Raw genomic sequence first — 14,251 nt, 5'->3', positions numbered from 1 at the left:
TGTTTCCCCATCTATTTGCCATGAAGTGATGGGACCACATGCCATGATCTTCGTTTTCTGAATGTTGAGCTTTAAGCCAACTTTTTCACTCTCCACTTTCACTTTCATCAAGAGGCTTTTGAGTTCCTCTTCACTTTCTGCCATAAGGGTGGTGTCATCTGCATATCTGAGGTTATTGATATTTCTCCTGGCAATCTTGATTCCAGCTTGTGTTTCTTCCAGTCCAGCGTTTCTCATGATGTACTCGGCATATAAGTTAAATAAACAGGGTGACAATATACAGCCTTGACGAACTCCTTTTCCTATTTGGAACCAGTCTGTTGTTCCATGTCCAGTTCTAACTGTTGCTTCCTGACCTGCATACAGGTTTCTCAAGAGGCAGATCAGGTGGTCTGGTATTCCCATCTCTTTCAGAATTTCCCACAGTTTATTGTGATCCACACAGTCAAAGGCTATTAGCACCCTCTTAAAAGATAAAGGGATTCTTATTTTGAAGAATTTGAAGCTTAAAGTGACTGGCCAAGGTGGTAGAGCCAGGTTTTTAAACCTAGATTTCTCACTCCAAGTCTTCTGCTCTTCTTCTGAAGTTCTCTGAAACAATGATTTTTCTTTCTTTATTTTAGACATGCATACAATTCACTTCTCCAATAGATTCCTCTCTTAGCAGACATCAACTCAGACCCCTTTCTCATGGAATAGGGAATTTGGGATCTTGCCTCATTTGTTCGGTAGATTAGAATGTGTAGAGCCAAGCAGTTTACTTATCTAAGTGCTTATTTAAAGCCGTCTTACAACAAAATGAAGACTAACTCCTGCTCTCAGAAGAGCGATTGGTTCTGAAATTCACTAAAATGCAGAGCCTCTTAAAATGCTTATCAGCCCACTGAATTGTAAAGGACAGCCCCTGAGCTGAAGAGATTCAGGGAAGTGGTATCTGAAATAAAACAATTCTATCAATGTGCATTCATTAATTTCTTCAGTTACCAAGAGTAAATCAAAGACTCTCTCTTGCAGAACTATAATTAATATGTGACTTACATATTAATATAAAAAGACTGGCAGGGAAATTGATCAAGATCTGTCTCTGGGGTTTGATTGGCTTTTTTTAACCACCAAAGTTTAGCATGTCACCTAGCACCTGGGTCTTCTTTACATCACTTTATAAGTTATACCCATAAGTAGACAATGAGAGAGTGAAATCAAACATCGAATGCTTTTTCTTGGTTACTTTGGAACTGCTGAAGTTCCACTTTTCTGAGGTACCATCCATATTTTTGAGATTTCCTCACACCATTTTCCAATGGACTGGAATATTAATGTATAATACAATTCCTTTGTGTGTTTTTTTTATTAATTATATAATTTCTACTATGTTCAGAATTAATACTTTTTAATGACAAATGACAGAGTATGAATATTTTTCCTCCCAGATCATATGGCATCCTCCCCTTTCCCTGGTAATCTCTACTGCCAACCTGTAGGATTATTTGAAATTTTACTACCAAACCAAAATCTAAAGCAGCAGAATACTTAAATTGTGAAACCATCAGAGCTGAATTACATTATGAAGGTTTTGAAAGGAGCATATTTTATTCCAAGTAATTAAGCCAAATGTGATTTTAGTTAATTGTCTTAACAATGATTCTGAAATAGACATGGATTTTAAGATCCACATGCTATTAGAGTTATATGATCATTCTCAACAGACATCCTGAAGCTGAGATGTGAATCTGGGCATTAAAACTATACTTGCCTTAGGGACTTCTCTGGTGATCAAGTGGTTAAGACTTCACCCTTCTAATGCAGGGGACATGGGTTTGAGCCCTGGTCAAGGAACTAAGATCCCACATGCAGCTTGGCCAAACAAACAAACAATTTCTACTTTGACAGAATGAAGGTCAAAGTTGGTATAACTTCTCCATGGCACCCTCTCATCCCTACCTCTCTCCAACTTTGGGAAGGATTTTGGGATCCAAACTGACCACGTATAGTCATAAAATTCAGTGGATAAATATCAATTATTTTCTTGTGAATTCAGAGACAATTTCAGAAGTTGTTGATACCTACAGCAAGTCAGTAATGATCGATATTGCAGCCCTCCTTCCGTGAAAAGTTCTGGGGTGTCACATCACTGACCATTTGGACTATTCGGAAGCCTGTGTTACACCTCAGCCGATTGGCTGTGTTTGAGAAGGAGAAGGGATGAAGACATTACATTTGCAGAAATACCTTTGGGTGGCCACTGATGGTAATTGTTTTGTATTCAAAAGGAAATACAAAGATGGGTTTTATCTTATTTTCATATAGATAGTCTCATACTTGTGGTCAACTCAGCAACACTGCATTTTGATGTTACCACATTCTCTTCGGGAAGAAAACCCAGAGCTGTTTTTAATTAAAACTGCCCCCACCCCCCACCCAACTGAATTTCAAATAATTGTTTAATTTGGTTTGGCTTTCAGAGTCTGTAAAGCATGAGCAATCTGCTGAGCTGAAGATGGAGAAGAAATGTTTTACTGTTTCACAAATGTTTCTAATTGGCCAGACTGAGTTGTTAATGGGAGATAAATTGCCTGGGGTGGGTGTGGGTGGGTGCGTCGTGCGTGCGAGCTCACGCAGGCCTACATGTATGCACTCATGTGGAGGTGATGACGTTTGCGTATACCTGGCCTTCACAAGACATGCTGCGATACAAAGCTGAGCTGAGCTGGAGGGGCACTGGGCCTGGCCATCATGGCAGCAGTTGTGCAGGGTATGGGATGAAGTAGATAGCTAGTTTCTCACCAGGACTCAGATCCCAGGCAGCAGGCCCACCCTTCCATCATGAACAGTGTACAAGGAGCTTATAAAATACACAGACTGAATGAAAATGACCCCTGTTGACTGAAACCAGCTGTGTCAGGCTTCTTGCTGTCTCTCCTGATTTGCTCTTTCAAATAAATGGATATGGTAGAGGACGAGAGAAAGTAAACAGAATCTTTTATTTTTTTTTCCTTTCTTGCCGTCGCACCTCCGTAATAGCCTTGGTTTTTATAGTTGAAAAATATATGTTTATTTGCTCATTAATTTCCTTCTCTCCCTTGCCTTTTCTTGGCATTGGGTAGAATGTTATTTAAAGTAAGACACAGTTCAGTTTCAAAAAGAAAGAATCATTCTGCAAAATACAGCTTGGACTCATTTGCTGGTCATTTATCATCCCTAAGCGAGTGGGATACAAATATCTTTATTTGGTATTTTTCAGTGATTTACAGGGCGATGACTCTTGTTGGCACCAGAGGAGCAGCAGGCTCTTTAGGACTTTGAGAAGTGCCCCCACACTGTTTAGAAATGACATGGAAAGTATTAAATGTAGCATATGCAGAGCAGCTCTATAGTCATTTCTCTTTAAACATGATGCCAGCTGCTGCTCTGGGAGTGGACTCAACCCACAGGCCTGGGATTCTCTAAGCCAGGCGTTCTCATCCTCCAGGATCTAATGCCCCATGATCTGAGTGGAATTGATGTAATAATAGAAATAAAGTGCACAATAAATATGTTGTTGGCTTCCCTGGTGACTCAGCTGGTAAAGAATCCACATGCAATGCAGGAGACCGGGGTTCAATCCCTGGATTGGGAATATCTGCTGGTGAAGGGAAGTATTCTGGCCTGGAGAATTCCATGGAGTATATAGCCCATGGGGTCACAAAGAGTCGGACACGACTGAGTGACTCTCACTTTCATTTTGTTGTTCAGTCACTAAGTCGTGTCCAACTCTTTGTGACCTTCTGGACTGCAGCATGCCAGGCCTCCCTGTCCCTCACCATCTCCCAGAGTTTGCCCAAGTTCATGCCCATTGAGTCAATGATGCTATCCAATCATCTCATCCTCTGCTTCATGGATTGCAGCCTTGTCATGGCAAAAGGGCTTGCATAACTCAATGAAGCTATGAGCCATACTATGCAGGGCCACCCAAGATGGACGGGCCATAGTGGAAAGTTCTGACAAAACGTGGTCCACTGCAGGAGGGAATGGCCAACCACTCCAGTAGTCTTGCCACAAGAATCCCATGAACAGTATAAAAAAGGCACAAAAAATATAATGTGCTTGAAATCCTCCCGAAACCATCCCTCGGTCTATGGAAAAATTGTCTTCCACAAAACCAGGCCCTGGTGCCCAAAGGGTTGGGGACCACTGCTCTAAGGGATCCTTAAAAAGTCTTCATTTCCACACTCGAGTGTGTGTGTTTTCTTTCCAGCGCTTTGGGAAAGCTTTGGTTTTTATACATCTCCGATTTCCTTCAGGTAGTGGGCAAATAATAAAGTGCCTAACATTAGAGCCCAGTAAATATTTGTTGAATGAATAGTTAAATGGAATGTTATAAGCCTTATTAGTATTATGGCCTTGGCATGAAACCTGCAAGAATAGACTTGAGGCAATCAAGTAATTTCCCTTAACAGTACAAGCTAATTATTCGAGAGATGAAGATCTGGTGCATAGTATTTATTTGTCAGGCAACATTTGCACCTAATTAAAGGTGAAAACGTTGTTTGTAGCATTGAAGGGATAACATAAAGACCCACTGTTTAACAGCTTTTCAATTTTCCTTGCCACTCTTTCAGGGAAAATATACCAAGATGAAGTTAATGCACATTCCTTTTGTGTGTGTGTGTGTTTTCTTTTCTTCTTTTTTTTTTCTGTTATCATTTTCAGAGGGCAGACTGGGGATGGAGCAGGGAGGTCTTTTCTAGCCCACCTGCCTGTATGACTTCTGCAGTCATTCTCTTGACCTTCGATGACTGGTAAAATTATCCTTTCTTACGAATACCATCACCAAGGATCCAAAATGAAAATGCTACATTCTTATCATAAGCCTCACAAAGTTTCATTCATTCATTGATTCATTCCAGAAATATGAATTGAGTGCCCAGTGTGTATACCAGGTTCCGTGCTAAAGTTATGAATTTAATACCAAGCAAAACCCAGTGTGGTTCCTGCTGTCATGATGCTTATCATCTGGGATGGTTGGTGGATATTAATTGAATGATCATACTAAAAACTACAACTACACACTGAGTTTTACAAAGAGGAATATGGTTGTGCTGGGACCTTGTAACAATAGGAATTGGTTTAGAGCAGAGAGCAGGGAGAGTTTTACTAAAGAGGGTCCTGCTGCTTAAAGCTCTAGAGTGTCTCAGGAAAAGGAAAGATCATCCCAGGCAAGAAGACAATCAAATGGAAGCATTGGTGGGAATGCCCGGCCACACTCCTCAGTGCCTATGCATAGGCTGTGTTAAGGGCTTGAACTTCATCCTCTGAACACTGAAAAGACCTAGAACAGTCATATACCTGAAGGTTAGGAAGTGGGGCCAGGGAGAAGATATACCTGGACCTTGTCAGATCTGTGTTTGGGGGTGGAATACAAGTACCCATTCTTAATAAATATAACAAGAGAGATGATGATGCTAAGCTCTGGATGGCCCTTTGCTTCAGTTTGGCTGCCTGGAGATTGTTACCTCCCACCCTTACCTCTGCCAAGTTTCAGAACAAGCAAGATACACTGGTCTCCACTTGCGTGCTACATTGTGCAGAAATAACCTTGTCGTTTTTTTTTTTCTGGGCACTGCTCTTCTTTTTGCGTTTCCTTTTGCGATGGGGAGGTGGCACGATACAGTTTTTTCCTGTTTTTGACAAAGTGTGCATGGCAAGCCTTCCAGCTCCTTCTGTCCTGGTGTAGAGAACAGGTCTGGAGGTAGCTCACCTCCGCTCCTCTCCAGTGGCAAGAGCTTGGGCACATGGATTAGTTTGTCTTTGTGCCTTATTGAATTGTTCTGAGGATTAAGTGAGTTAATATTCATAAAACACAGAATGAGGAGTGGCACGGAGTGAGTGCTCAATTGATGCCAGACATTATTGGCTATTATTCATAGGGCATGCTGTCAAAGATATATATCGTTGAAGTAGAAAAAAAGCAAGATACAAAATCATATGTCATTATAAAGACCTTACACAACATGTTCTGATAAACGCTGAGGATATGTCAGCAGATACTTGGTAGATACATCTGAGAAATGGGGCTAAGAAGAAAGAAGGTAGACAGGTGGCTTTTACTTTTTCACCACATGGTCTTGTAGCAGTTTGGTTTTTTACTATGCAGCTTTGTATTATATAATAATAAAATTATAAAAAATAGTATAAAAAAATCCATCAATACTATTTGATATGTCAATATATGATCTCAATATATTTTTTCATAATTTTCTTCACTTTTAAGTTTGGATATATCACTTACAGAGTTTTCTTGGATTTAAGAAACACGTATCCGAAGTCCAACGATTCATCCAGTTTTTGCTTCTTTTGCTTATGTTCTCTTCACATAAGAGTTTTCTGACACCATGTGCCATGGTGATCTCAGTTATGAAATGACTCTACTCGTTGCTCCATCTCTACAGAGAGAGCTGTCTGGAATACTGTTCACCCACCAAATTTAAGCGATGCACTTGGTTCACTGGTTACTGCCTTCGCTGTACTTTTAAGCGTCACTTAAATTTTTTATAATGAGCGTTTTTATAAAAACAATGAACTCATTTCTAACACTTGGAGGTGAGGAGTATCTGTTCACTTTTCTGTTTAGTAATAAACACGATATGCAGCACCTAATCTTTCCCAGGGATTCAGGAAGCTTAACTTCTTCAGGATACTGACGCAGTTCAGTAGCTCCTGTGTAATAGATGTTGCTTGTGAAGGAGGAGGCAGTTGGGCTCAGTGGTTGCTGCATCAGATGCAGGAAATGTATTCAGTGATTATTGAATATTAACATATGGTTTGTCAACCTATACCTGCCCCCACCCCCGCCCACCAGCCTGTTTTTTTTTTTTTTTAAACAAGTGGAGGCTCTTTATATTTAACTAAAGATTTTTATGGATTGAATTTATTCTTATCAATAGTTTACTCTGACCAGTTGAGAATCATTAATATTGTATAGGGCTGGCATATGGTAGCTTTGATCATCATTTAAATACCACTCTTCCACTTGCAGTGATTACATGCTCTCATCATCAATCAGATAAGAATGCAAATCAGGAGAGAACTTTGAGTTCCCTAGTAAATACTTTATGAAGCCAACATAAGCTTGCCAACTAGACTATCATCTCTGCAGAAGATACATTTCCAAGGAGTAACTGTATTATACAATACTTTCCACTGTGCCCCTCAGGGTATGACGATAATTGTCTATGTACAAGAAACTGCAAACAACTTGACTACCAACTGATTCTTTACCACAGCCTAATTTTGCACAAAAATGTTTTGACATTTTTAAATGATTGAAAAAAAAATCAAAAGTAGCATAGTATTTTGTGACATGTGGAAGTTATATGAAATTCAGATATCCTGTCCCTAAGTAAAATTGCGTTGAAACAAGGCATGGTCATTTGTTTACAGAATGTCCATATCTGTTTTTGTGCTGAAAGGGCTGAGCTGAGTAGTTGTGAGAGACCTTAAGGCATGCAATGATGGAAATGTTTACTATCTGACTTCTTTATTGAAAAGCTTGCTGACCCCTGCTTAGGGGTTAGAGTCAGGGAGAATTTAATTGTGTATATGTCTGTTTGCTTGTTGATGGTTGATGATTTTGTACCTGCCCTGTGGTATGGTCATCAAAGAAGCTGTAGAAGTGCAATGGTCCATATTCCTCAACTTTAAAGTCAGAAGAACATTATTGTGTGAGAAAATTAGATTATCAGAGGGATTATGAGACGTGTCATAGGAACAAATGGAAAGATCTACATTGCCTCCCAAAGTTATGGATTTCTAATCTAATTTGAAGACTTAAATAATATTAAAATTGTTCCTAGATTCTGAAATTTGAAGTTCTTTCCTCTTTGGGTCTGAGAAATCTTTTGAAAAGCAAAAATCTTTTATTCTTGTGACTCATTATCTTGTAACAGTGCCATTTCATACGGGCCTTTTGTTCAATGACATTGTCATATTGAATGATTCCATTGGATTTATACTTGCACTTGGCTGCCAATAGGATATGGTGAACAATTGGATAGTAGGAAATACCTTTTAGTAAAGTGTCTAGGGTATCCTGCTCATTTGCAGTGTCAGTTGAATTAATTAGCATTCCTGGCTGACATTGACACGCCTACCTACTCTAATGCATATGAAAATCTGAAATTTATATAAAACCATACTGCTACCCAGTAAGAAAAAAATGTTAATAATAGTATCATTACATCCATGCTGAGTCACCTCAGTTGTGACTCTTTGCAACCCCATGGACTGTAGCCCACTAGGCTCCTCTGTCCATGGGGATTGTCCAGGCAAGAATACTGGAATGGGTTTCCATTTTCTCCTCCAGGGGAATCTTCCTGACCCAGAGATCAAACTTGCATCTCCTGTGCCTCCTGCTTTGGCAGGCATATTCTTTACCACTTGAGCCGCCCGGGAAGCTGCTAAATATAAAATTGAAAACTATGAGTCATTTTGATTCAAAATCCCTGTTGTATACTCAGCTGAGCTCACCTGTCCCCTCTTCTTTTGTTCTGTTTCAGAGGCTGAAAGCTGCATTGACTCACCACCCTGCTGCCATGTCAAATGGGAATATGAACACCATGGGACACATGATGGAAATGATGGGCTCCCGGCAGGACCAGACGCCGCACCATCACATGCACTCACACCCGCATCAGCACCAGACACTGCCGGCCCACCACCCCTACCCGCACCAGCACCAGCACCCAGCACACCACCCTCATCCTCAGCCCCATCACCAGCAGAACCACCCACATCATCACTCCCACTCCCACCTTCATGCACACCCAGCACATCACCAGACCTCGCCACACCCACCCCTGCACTCCGGCAACCAAGCACAGGTAGGCCTTTTTCATAGTCTCTTTTCCCCTTCTCATTAACAGTGCCGGCTCTAACGAGGGCTCATTGGCAGCAACCTTACTTGACAAGCCCACGTATTCTGACACTCTGAGGGGCTCTGTTCATTTCCTAGAAGGTAATGGCTACCCATAGGACCCTCCCAGATCACAGTTTCCATAACTAATATGATAAATATCAAGTCTAGTTTCTAAGGGAAAAGGTAAACTTCAAGTTCTCCAAAATCTATTTTTGTAGTATATTACAAAGTTAACCCTAAAAATGTAACACCAATGGAGGATTAAGAATTTAAGCATGTAATGAAAGAAGTGAATAAAGAACGAGAAAGTAAGTTCATTCTAACCATGGTTCTAGCTGCAGTGCTTTATAACATCTTAGAGTCCCACTTGTGTCAACTGTAAAATGGAAATTAAATACAATGGGCAATCTTCTAAATAAGAGTACATGTTAAAAATATAAAGAGTCACAATTTCAGGCAGACAAAGGTTCAGTGATGGATGTTAGGGTGTAAGGTGCTTTGTGAATGTTGAAGAGAGATGACTCATCCCACCCAATGAGAAATGCGTTGGAGGGAGCCGACAGAGAGCCAAGCTCTGTAGATGATCAGCTCAAGAGAAAGGCCAAACCCCAGAGGTGGAAAGTCACCAGGAGTGGCTAGAAAGAAAGCCAGCACTTAGACACAACTGGAAGAGGGTCGGGGGACCAGGCAGACGTTATGTCACCCAGCCCAAGAAAAGAGGCGTGTCCATGTACCCGAGTGAGTTTCAGTAAGTGGATGAAGGGCATGTCTAGGAGCATGGCTCACCCTGGGCACTTTGAACCTTCAAGTGAAATGACCTTTGTCAGTTCCTTCCACCCACCCAGGTTCCAACCAGTTGGGTCAGAATGATGTCGGAAGCTTGGGATCGCCAAGTAACGCTTATTCACTGTCTCTTTCATCATCTGACTCTGTGCCTCTCATCAGGCAGCTTCGAGAGCTTGTACATTCCTGCCTCCTCCAACACATACCAAACCTAGAAAGCCACCCACAAAATGGGTTATCCATAAGCAGCTTTCTAATCTGTTCAATAGTTAAGATTATTTGTTAGGTAAGCTTACTTTTGCAAAGATTCTTAGAAGTATTCTACATAGCATATAAGAATCAGGCTTTTGAATGAGAAAATTTTCATCCCTTTCCCGCCTTCCTTGTGTGACTGAGGTCAGTAGATGAACCTCCCTAAGTGTCAGTTTTTCCATCTGCAAAATGGGGCAATAATAGACTAAGCCCATAGGCTTAGGAGTATTAAATAAGAGAATGTTTAGCCCTTGGCACAGTTTTCAATAGTTAGCCAGGATTAATTTCAAACTGAAATAATGTGATAGAAGCTTAGCACATAGCTTAGCAATCGATAAAATGCTATCCAAAGCACCTTTTTAATCATGTGCCAGTGTAGGTCATGTATTTAGAAGGGGAAAAAGAAAACTACAAGATCAAAGATAGAAGATAGATTCACATGTGTACTTTCTTTTTAAATGGATAGCATTAAGAGTTGGTTGCATTTATGGGCAGGTTACTTCATAGACAAGTTTAACAGTTCATTAAATATAAAAGACATTCATTAGCTAATTACCAATTAGCCAACTGGCCTCCATTTCAAGTCAATAAGTGGCCAATTGTATATGCAAGTAGTTAATTGCTTTTATAATTGGATATGTAAAGTTGCTTTTTTCAACAAAACCAGGTTAGTCTTGTTGAAATTTGAACAAAATTATTTAGAACATATTCAAAATGCTCCTCTTAAAATGTATTAACTTGGTTGATGAAATGAAATTTGGATTGTCAGAACACCAGGAGTAGAAGTTTATTAAGGTCATCTGACTCTGAGATTCTAAGATGACTTGGAATAAATTCTTTTTGAAATTACAATTAATTGTTTTTGATCAAATTTTTCAGAGAATCTGTGTCAACATAATGCCATTCTATTTATTTATTTATTACTGAAGTATAGTTGATTTACAATATTGTGTTAGTTTCAGGTGTACACGGTAATTCAGTTGTGCATATATATGTATATATCTATATTCTTTCTTATTCTTTTCCATTATAATTCATTACAAGAACTATGAACATAGTTTCCTGTGGTATACAGTAAATCTTTCTTGTTAATCTATTTTATATATGGTAGTATGTATCTGTTAATTCCATATTCCAAATTTATCCCTCCTACCCTACCCCCGACAGAATGCCGTTTTAAAAAGATAATGCTAAGTAACAATAATTGTCAGAGACACAAATTCTGGTCTTAGGGTTGCATTTGCAGTTTCTCCTGGCTTCTTGCAATTCACCTGCGTATCAGGATATAATTTCAGAGTCCTGGTATCACTCCTAGGTCACCAGGAATTTCACTTAACCAAGCCACACCTTGACCCTGAACCTGGACAAAGCCTGAAATCACCATGTACCTTACCCATTTGGGGTAAGGCAGACGAAAAGTTATCAAGGGATAAATGTTGGTTAAAGTTAGCATGGGAGAATACAACATTGAAAGAGAGGTCTCCATAGTGCAGGTTAAACCCAAGTTTTGCTTGCTTGAGAGTCTTGTCTAGGGCTGGCAATGAGAGATTGTTAATTCACACAAAGGAATAGTAAAGGCAAAAATAGCCAGGTTAGCGCGTTCTTTCCTAGTGCTTTGCTTTGCAGTGGTTAGCTCAGAGGTTACTGCATCTGAAATGACTAGCTAAACATTTGCCAATAACAAGGATTAAATCTTCAGCAGCCGCTCTGGTGAGTAAGATCTTAGACAGTTTATTTTGTTATTCTTTTATGATCGTCAGGAGAAGAATTGCCAATAAACAGTTTTAGAAAATGTCTTTGCTTTAAAAAAAAATTACTGAGATGCAATCCAACCTGAGTCCTAAGCCTAATTCTTTAGTAATGTATGGTTTGATAGAGTTTAGGATTAAAATATATCGTTAGTCAGCTGATGGGCAACCAGGAGCCATTATTAGTACAAATATAGTCGTTCTGATTGGTTTCAATCACAGGGTTGGAATGTGGTAGAAAAGGCGGCTGGGTTTCATTTTTAAAACTTTTTGCCTGTTATTTCTGCAGGTTAAATGCCTCTTGTAAAACAAATTTATAGGTATTACACCATAAGCCTGAGTGACTGAGCAATGAGAGGGAAGAAAAAAAAAAAAAAAAACGTTTATTGAGAATGAAGAAAGGGGAAGGAGTGAAGTGCATTAGGGAAGCATTAGGTGTTCAGACACATAAAGAGTCAGTCATAGAAATTTCACTAGGTGCTGAGTGTCTGCTGTATGAAGGGAAATAAAGCTACACGTGTGGGGGTCCCTGAAACCCTACATGTTGCTGAGCCTCTTGCAGACCTTACAGGGAATTTAGAAGCATAGTAAAACATTTTAATAAAGTGCTTTGCCACTCCTGGGATTTCCTTATAATATAATAGATGGTGCTATACAACCATCCCTCCGTGTCAGTAGACACCATGTATTAACAGGGCTCAGGGCAGCTTCAGGATGGGCTTTCAGAGGTCACGCTTCCCAGTCACCTAGAAATTCACCCACTCGCCGTCTCCTATAATCCCATCAGCCTTAGTCAGGCTCGGAGGAGGAGGAGACCCAAATGGAGTTTGGTCCCACAAGACCTTTGGTTAAGAACTGTGATGTTGTGACAAAAGGATTTCAGGTGCTTTCCAGGCTTCACATGGTTCTTTTGATAAGAGTCACAGTGGTGATGCCATCCCTGAGGTGTATTCTAGGAACAGGGTTTTGACACCATTAGAATGAAAGGCATTCACAACCTGCCCTGAAGGAGATTTCTGCAATGACAGCAGACCCATCAATATGGTGACAGTCACCCCTACCTCTCTGTTTTCATCCGTCACCATACGTGGGCACTTTCAAATTTTACAAAGCACCTCAAATAAAACATTTTTAACATCTAAGAAGGAAGAAAAGTGTTTCTTTCATCATGATTCAGCCAAATGCCAGTCGAGGGAGGAGGGGAATCGACTTCACTCTCTTTTCGCACGTCATCCCTGTATCTTGCCAAAATATCATAGGAGATAGCTGGGTGATGCTTTTCCTCTTCATGAGTGTGACTTCACTCTTAGCAAAACAAGTTTGATGTGCTAACTAAAGCAAGGGGCTGCCTGTACTTCACATTTCAACACCTTACCCAACCATCCCTTCTCTCTCCCCGTCACCTCCTCCCTCTCTTCCCCAGCAGGTTTCACCAGCAACACAACAGATGCAGCCCACCCAGACAATACAGCCGCCCCAGCCCACAGGGGGGCGCCGGCGAAGGGTGGTGGATGAGGATCCTGACGAGAGGCGGCGGAAATTTCTGGAACGGAACCGGGCGGCCGCCACCCGCTGCAGACAGAAGAGGAAGGTCTGGGTGATGTCACTGGAAAAGAAAGCAGAAGAGCTCACCCAGACAAACATGCAGCTTCAGGTGCAGGCCACTGTCTCTTTCCTGGGACTCAAAGGCCCTGTGTACCATTGGCATTTCCTGGCCCGGCAGGCACTTGTTGACCTAAGCCACAGAGCGACTGCAGGCTTACTTCTCAGGCTTGATTAATTCTTAGACGCTCTGCAAAACAAAACCACCATTCAGTTTTCGTGCATTTGCTCTGAGGCGGGAGACCCTGCCCACCTAAGTTATAGGGCTGAGGGCAGAAGCTTTGGTCAGACAGAGGTTGAAACTCTTGTTCAGCACCTCCTTGCAGTGTTAAATCTCTCTGGCTCTTAGTTTCCTCATCTGTAAAATGGGAATAATAATCTCATAAAATTGTTGGGAGGAATAAATGAACTAATAGTCTGCAAAACTGTTTGCACAATGCCTGGCACACAGTAAGTCTTCAGCTAGAAGGCAGCCCTTTCTGTTCCCTGGGTGAGGGGGTTGCTTTAGCTTACACTAGATTGTCTGTATTTTTGTTTAATGGAAGAAAAGTTTGTGTAGATTATTTCGCTTCATAAGAAAAGGCACACATTTCTACCTCATTTTCAGACTTGACGAGATTTGAATCTTGCGTTATTTTTGCTTTCTCATGGGTGACTCACTGAGGGACATTTCATAACAAGGCCAATTCTAGGAGCATTTGAGAAACTCTGGTACCTGGGGCGTCTCCAGCAGGCTTCATGTCATACAAAAGATGCAGTTCAGGGCATTTGTTCCCACACAGAAAGGAGGACACTGTTCACCAGCAGAAGAAAAAAACAAGTATTAGATATGTGACAAGCAGCCCAAGGATAAGAGTAAAATTGTAGATTAGAGCCCAGTGCTTCCAGGAGTAGAGATAACAGCTAAAGATGGAGATAAGAGGAGAAAGAATGCCCAAAATAGAGAGAGTCTGCTCCTCGGGAGTTCATAGGT

At 40.8% G+C, this 14,251-nt stretch overlaps 1 protein-coding gene across 5 annotated transcripts in view; it reads left to right on the top strand.

Moving 5' to 3' along the window:
* The window catches only part of CREB5 (cAMP responsive element binding protein 5), a 442,951-nt gene that overhangs the window by 414,023 nt on the left and 14,677 nt on the right, over positions 1–14,251 (top strand). For 4 of the 5 annotated variants that reach the window (XM_025291256.3, XM_025291254.3, XM_044946705.2 and 1 more), the window contains 2 exons: positions 8,535–8,858; positions 13,100–13,330. In XM_025291256.3, coding sequence (XP_025147041.1) covers positions 8,535–8,858; positions 13,100–13,330 — 555 coding nt within the window. The remainder of the gene's footprint in view (positions 1–8,534; positions 8,859–13,099; positions 13,331–14,251) is intronic. The other variant, XM_025291255.3, reaches the window with a different exon arrangement.

This window comes from Bubalus bubalis, chromosome 8 (genome assembly GCF_019923935.1).
Source record: "Bubalus bubalis isolate 160015118507 breed Murrah chromosome 8, NDDB_SH_1, whole genome shotgun sequence".
In the NCBI taxonomy this organism is placed as follows: domain Eukaryota; kingdom Metazoa; phylum Chordata; class Mammalia; order Artiodactyla; family Bovidae; genus Bubalus; species Bubalus bubalis.
Note: the sequence above shows the minus strand (reverse complement) of the source record. Positions and strands in the feature narration are given on the sequence as shown.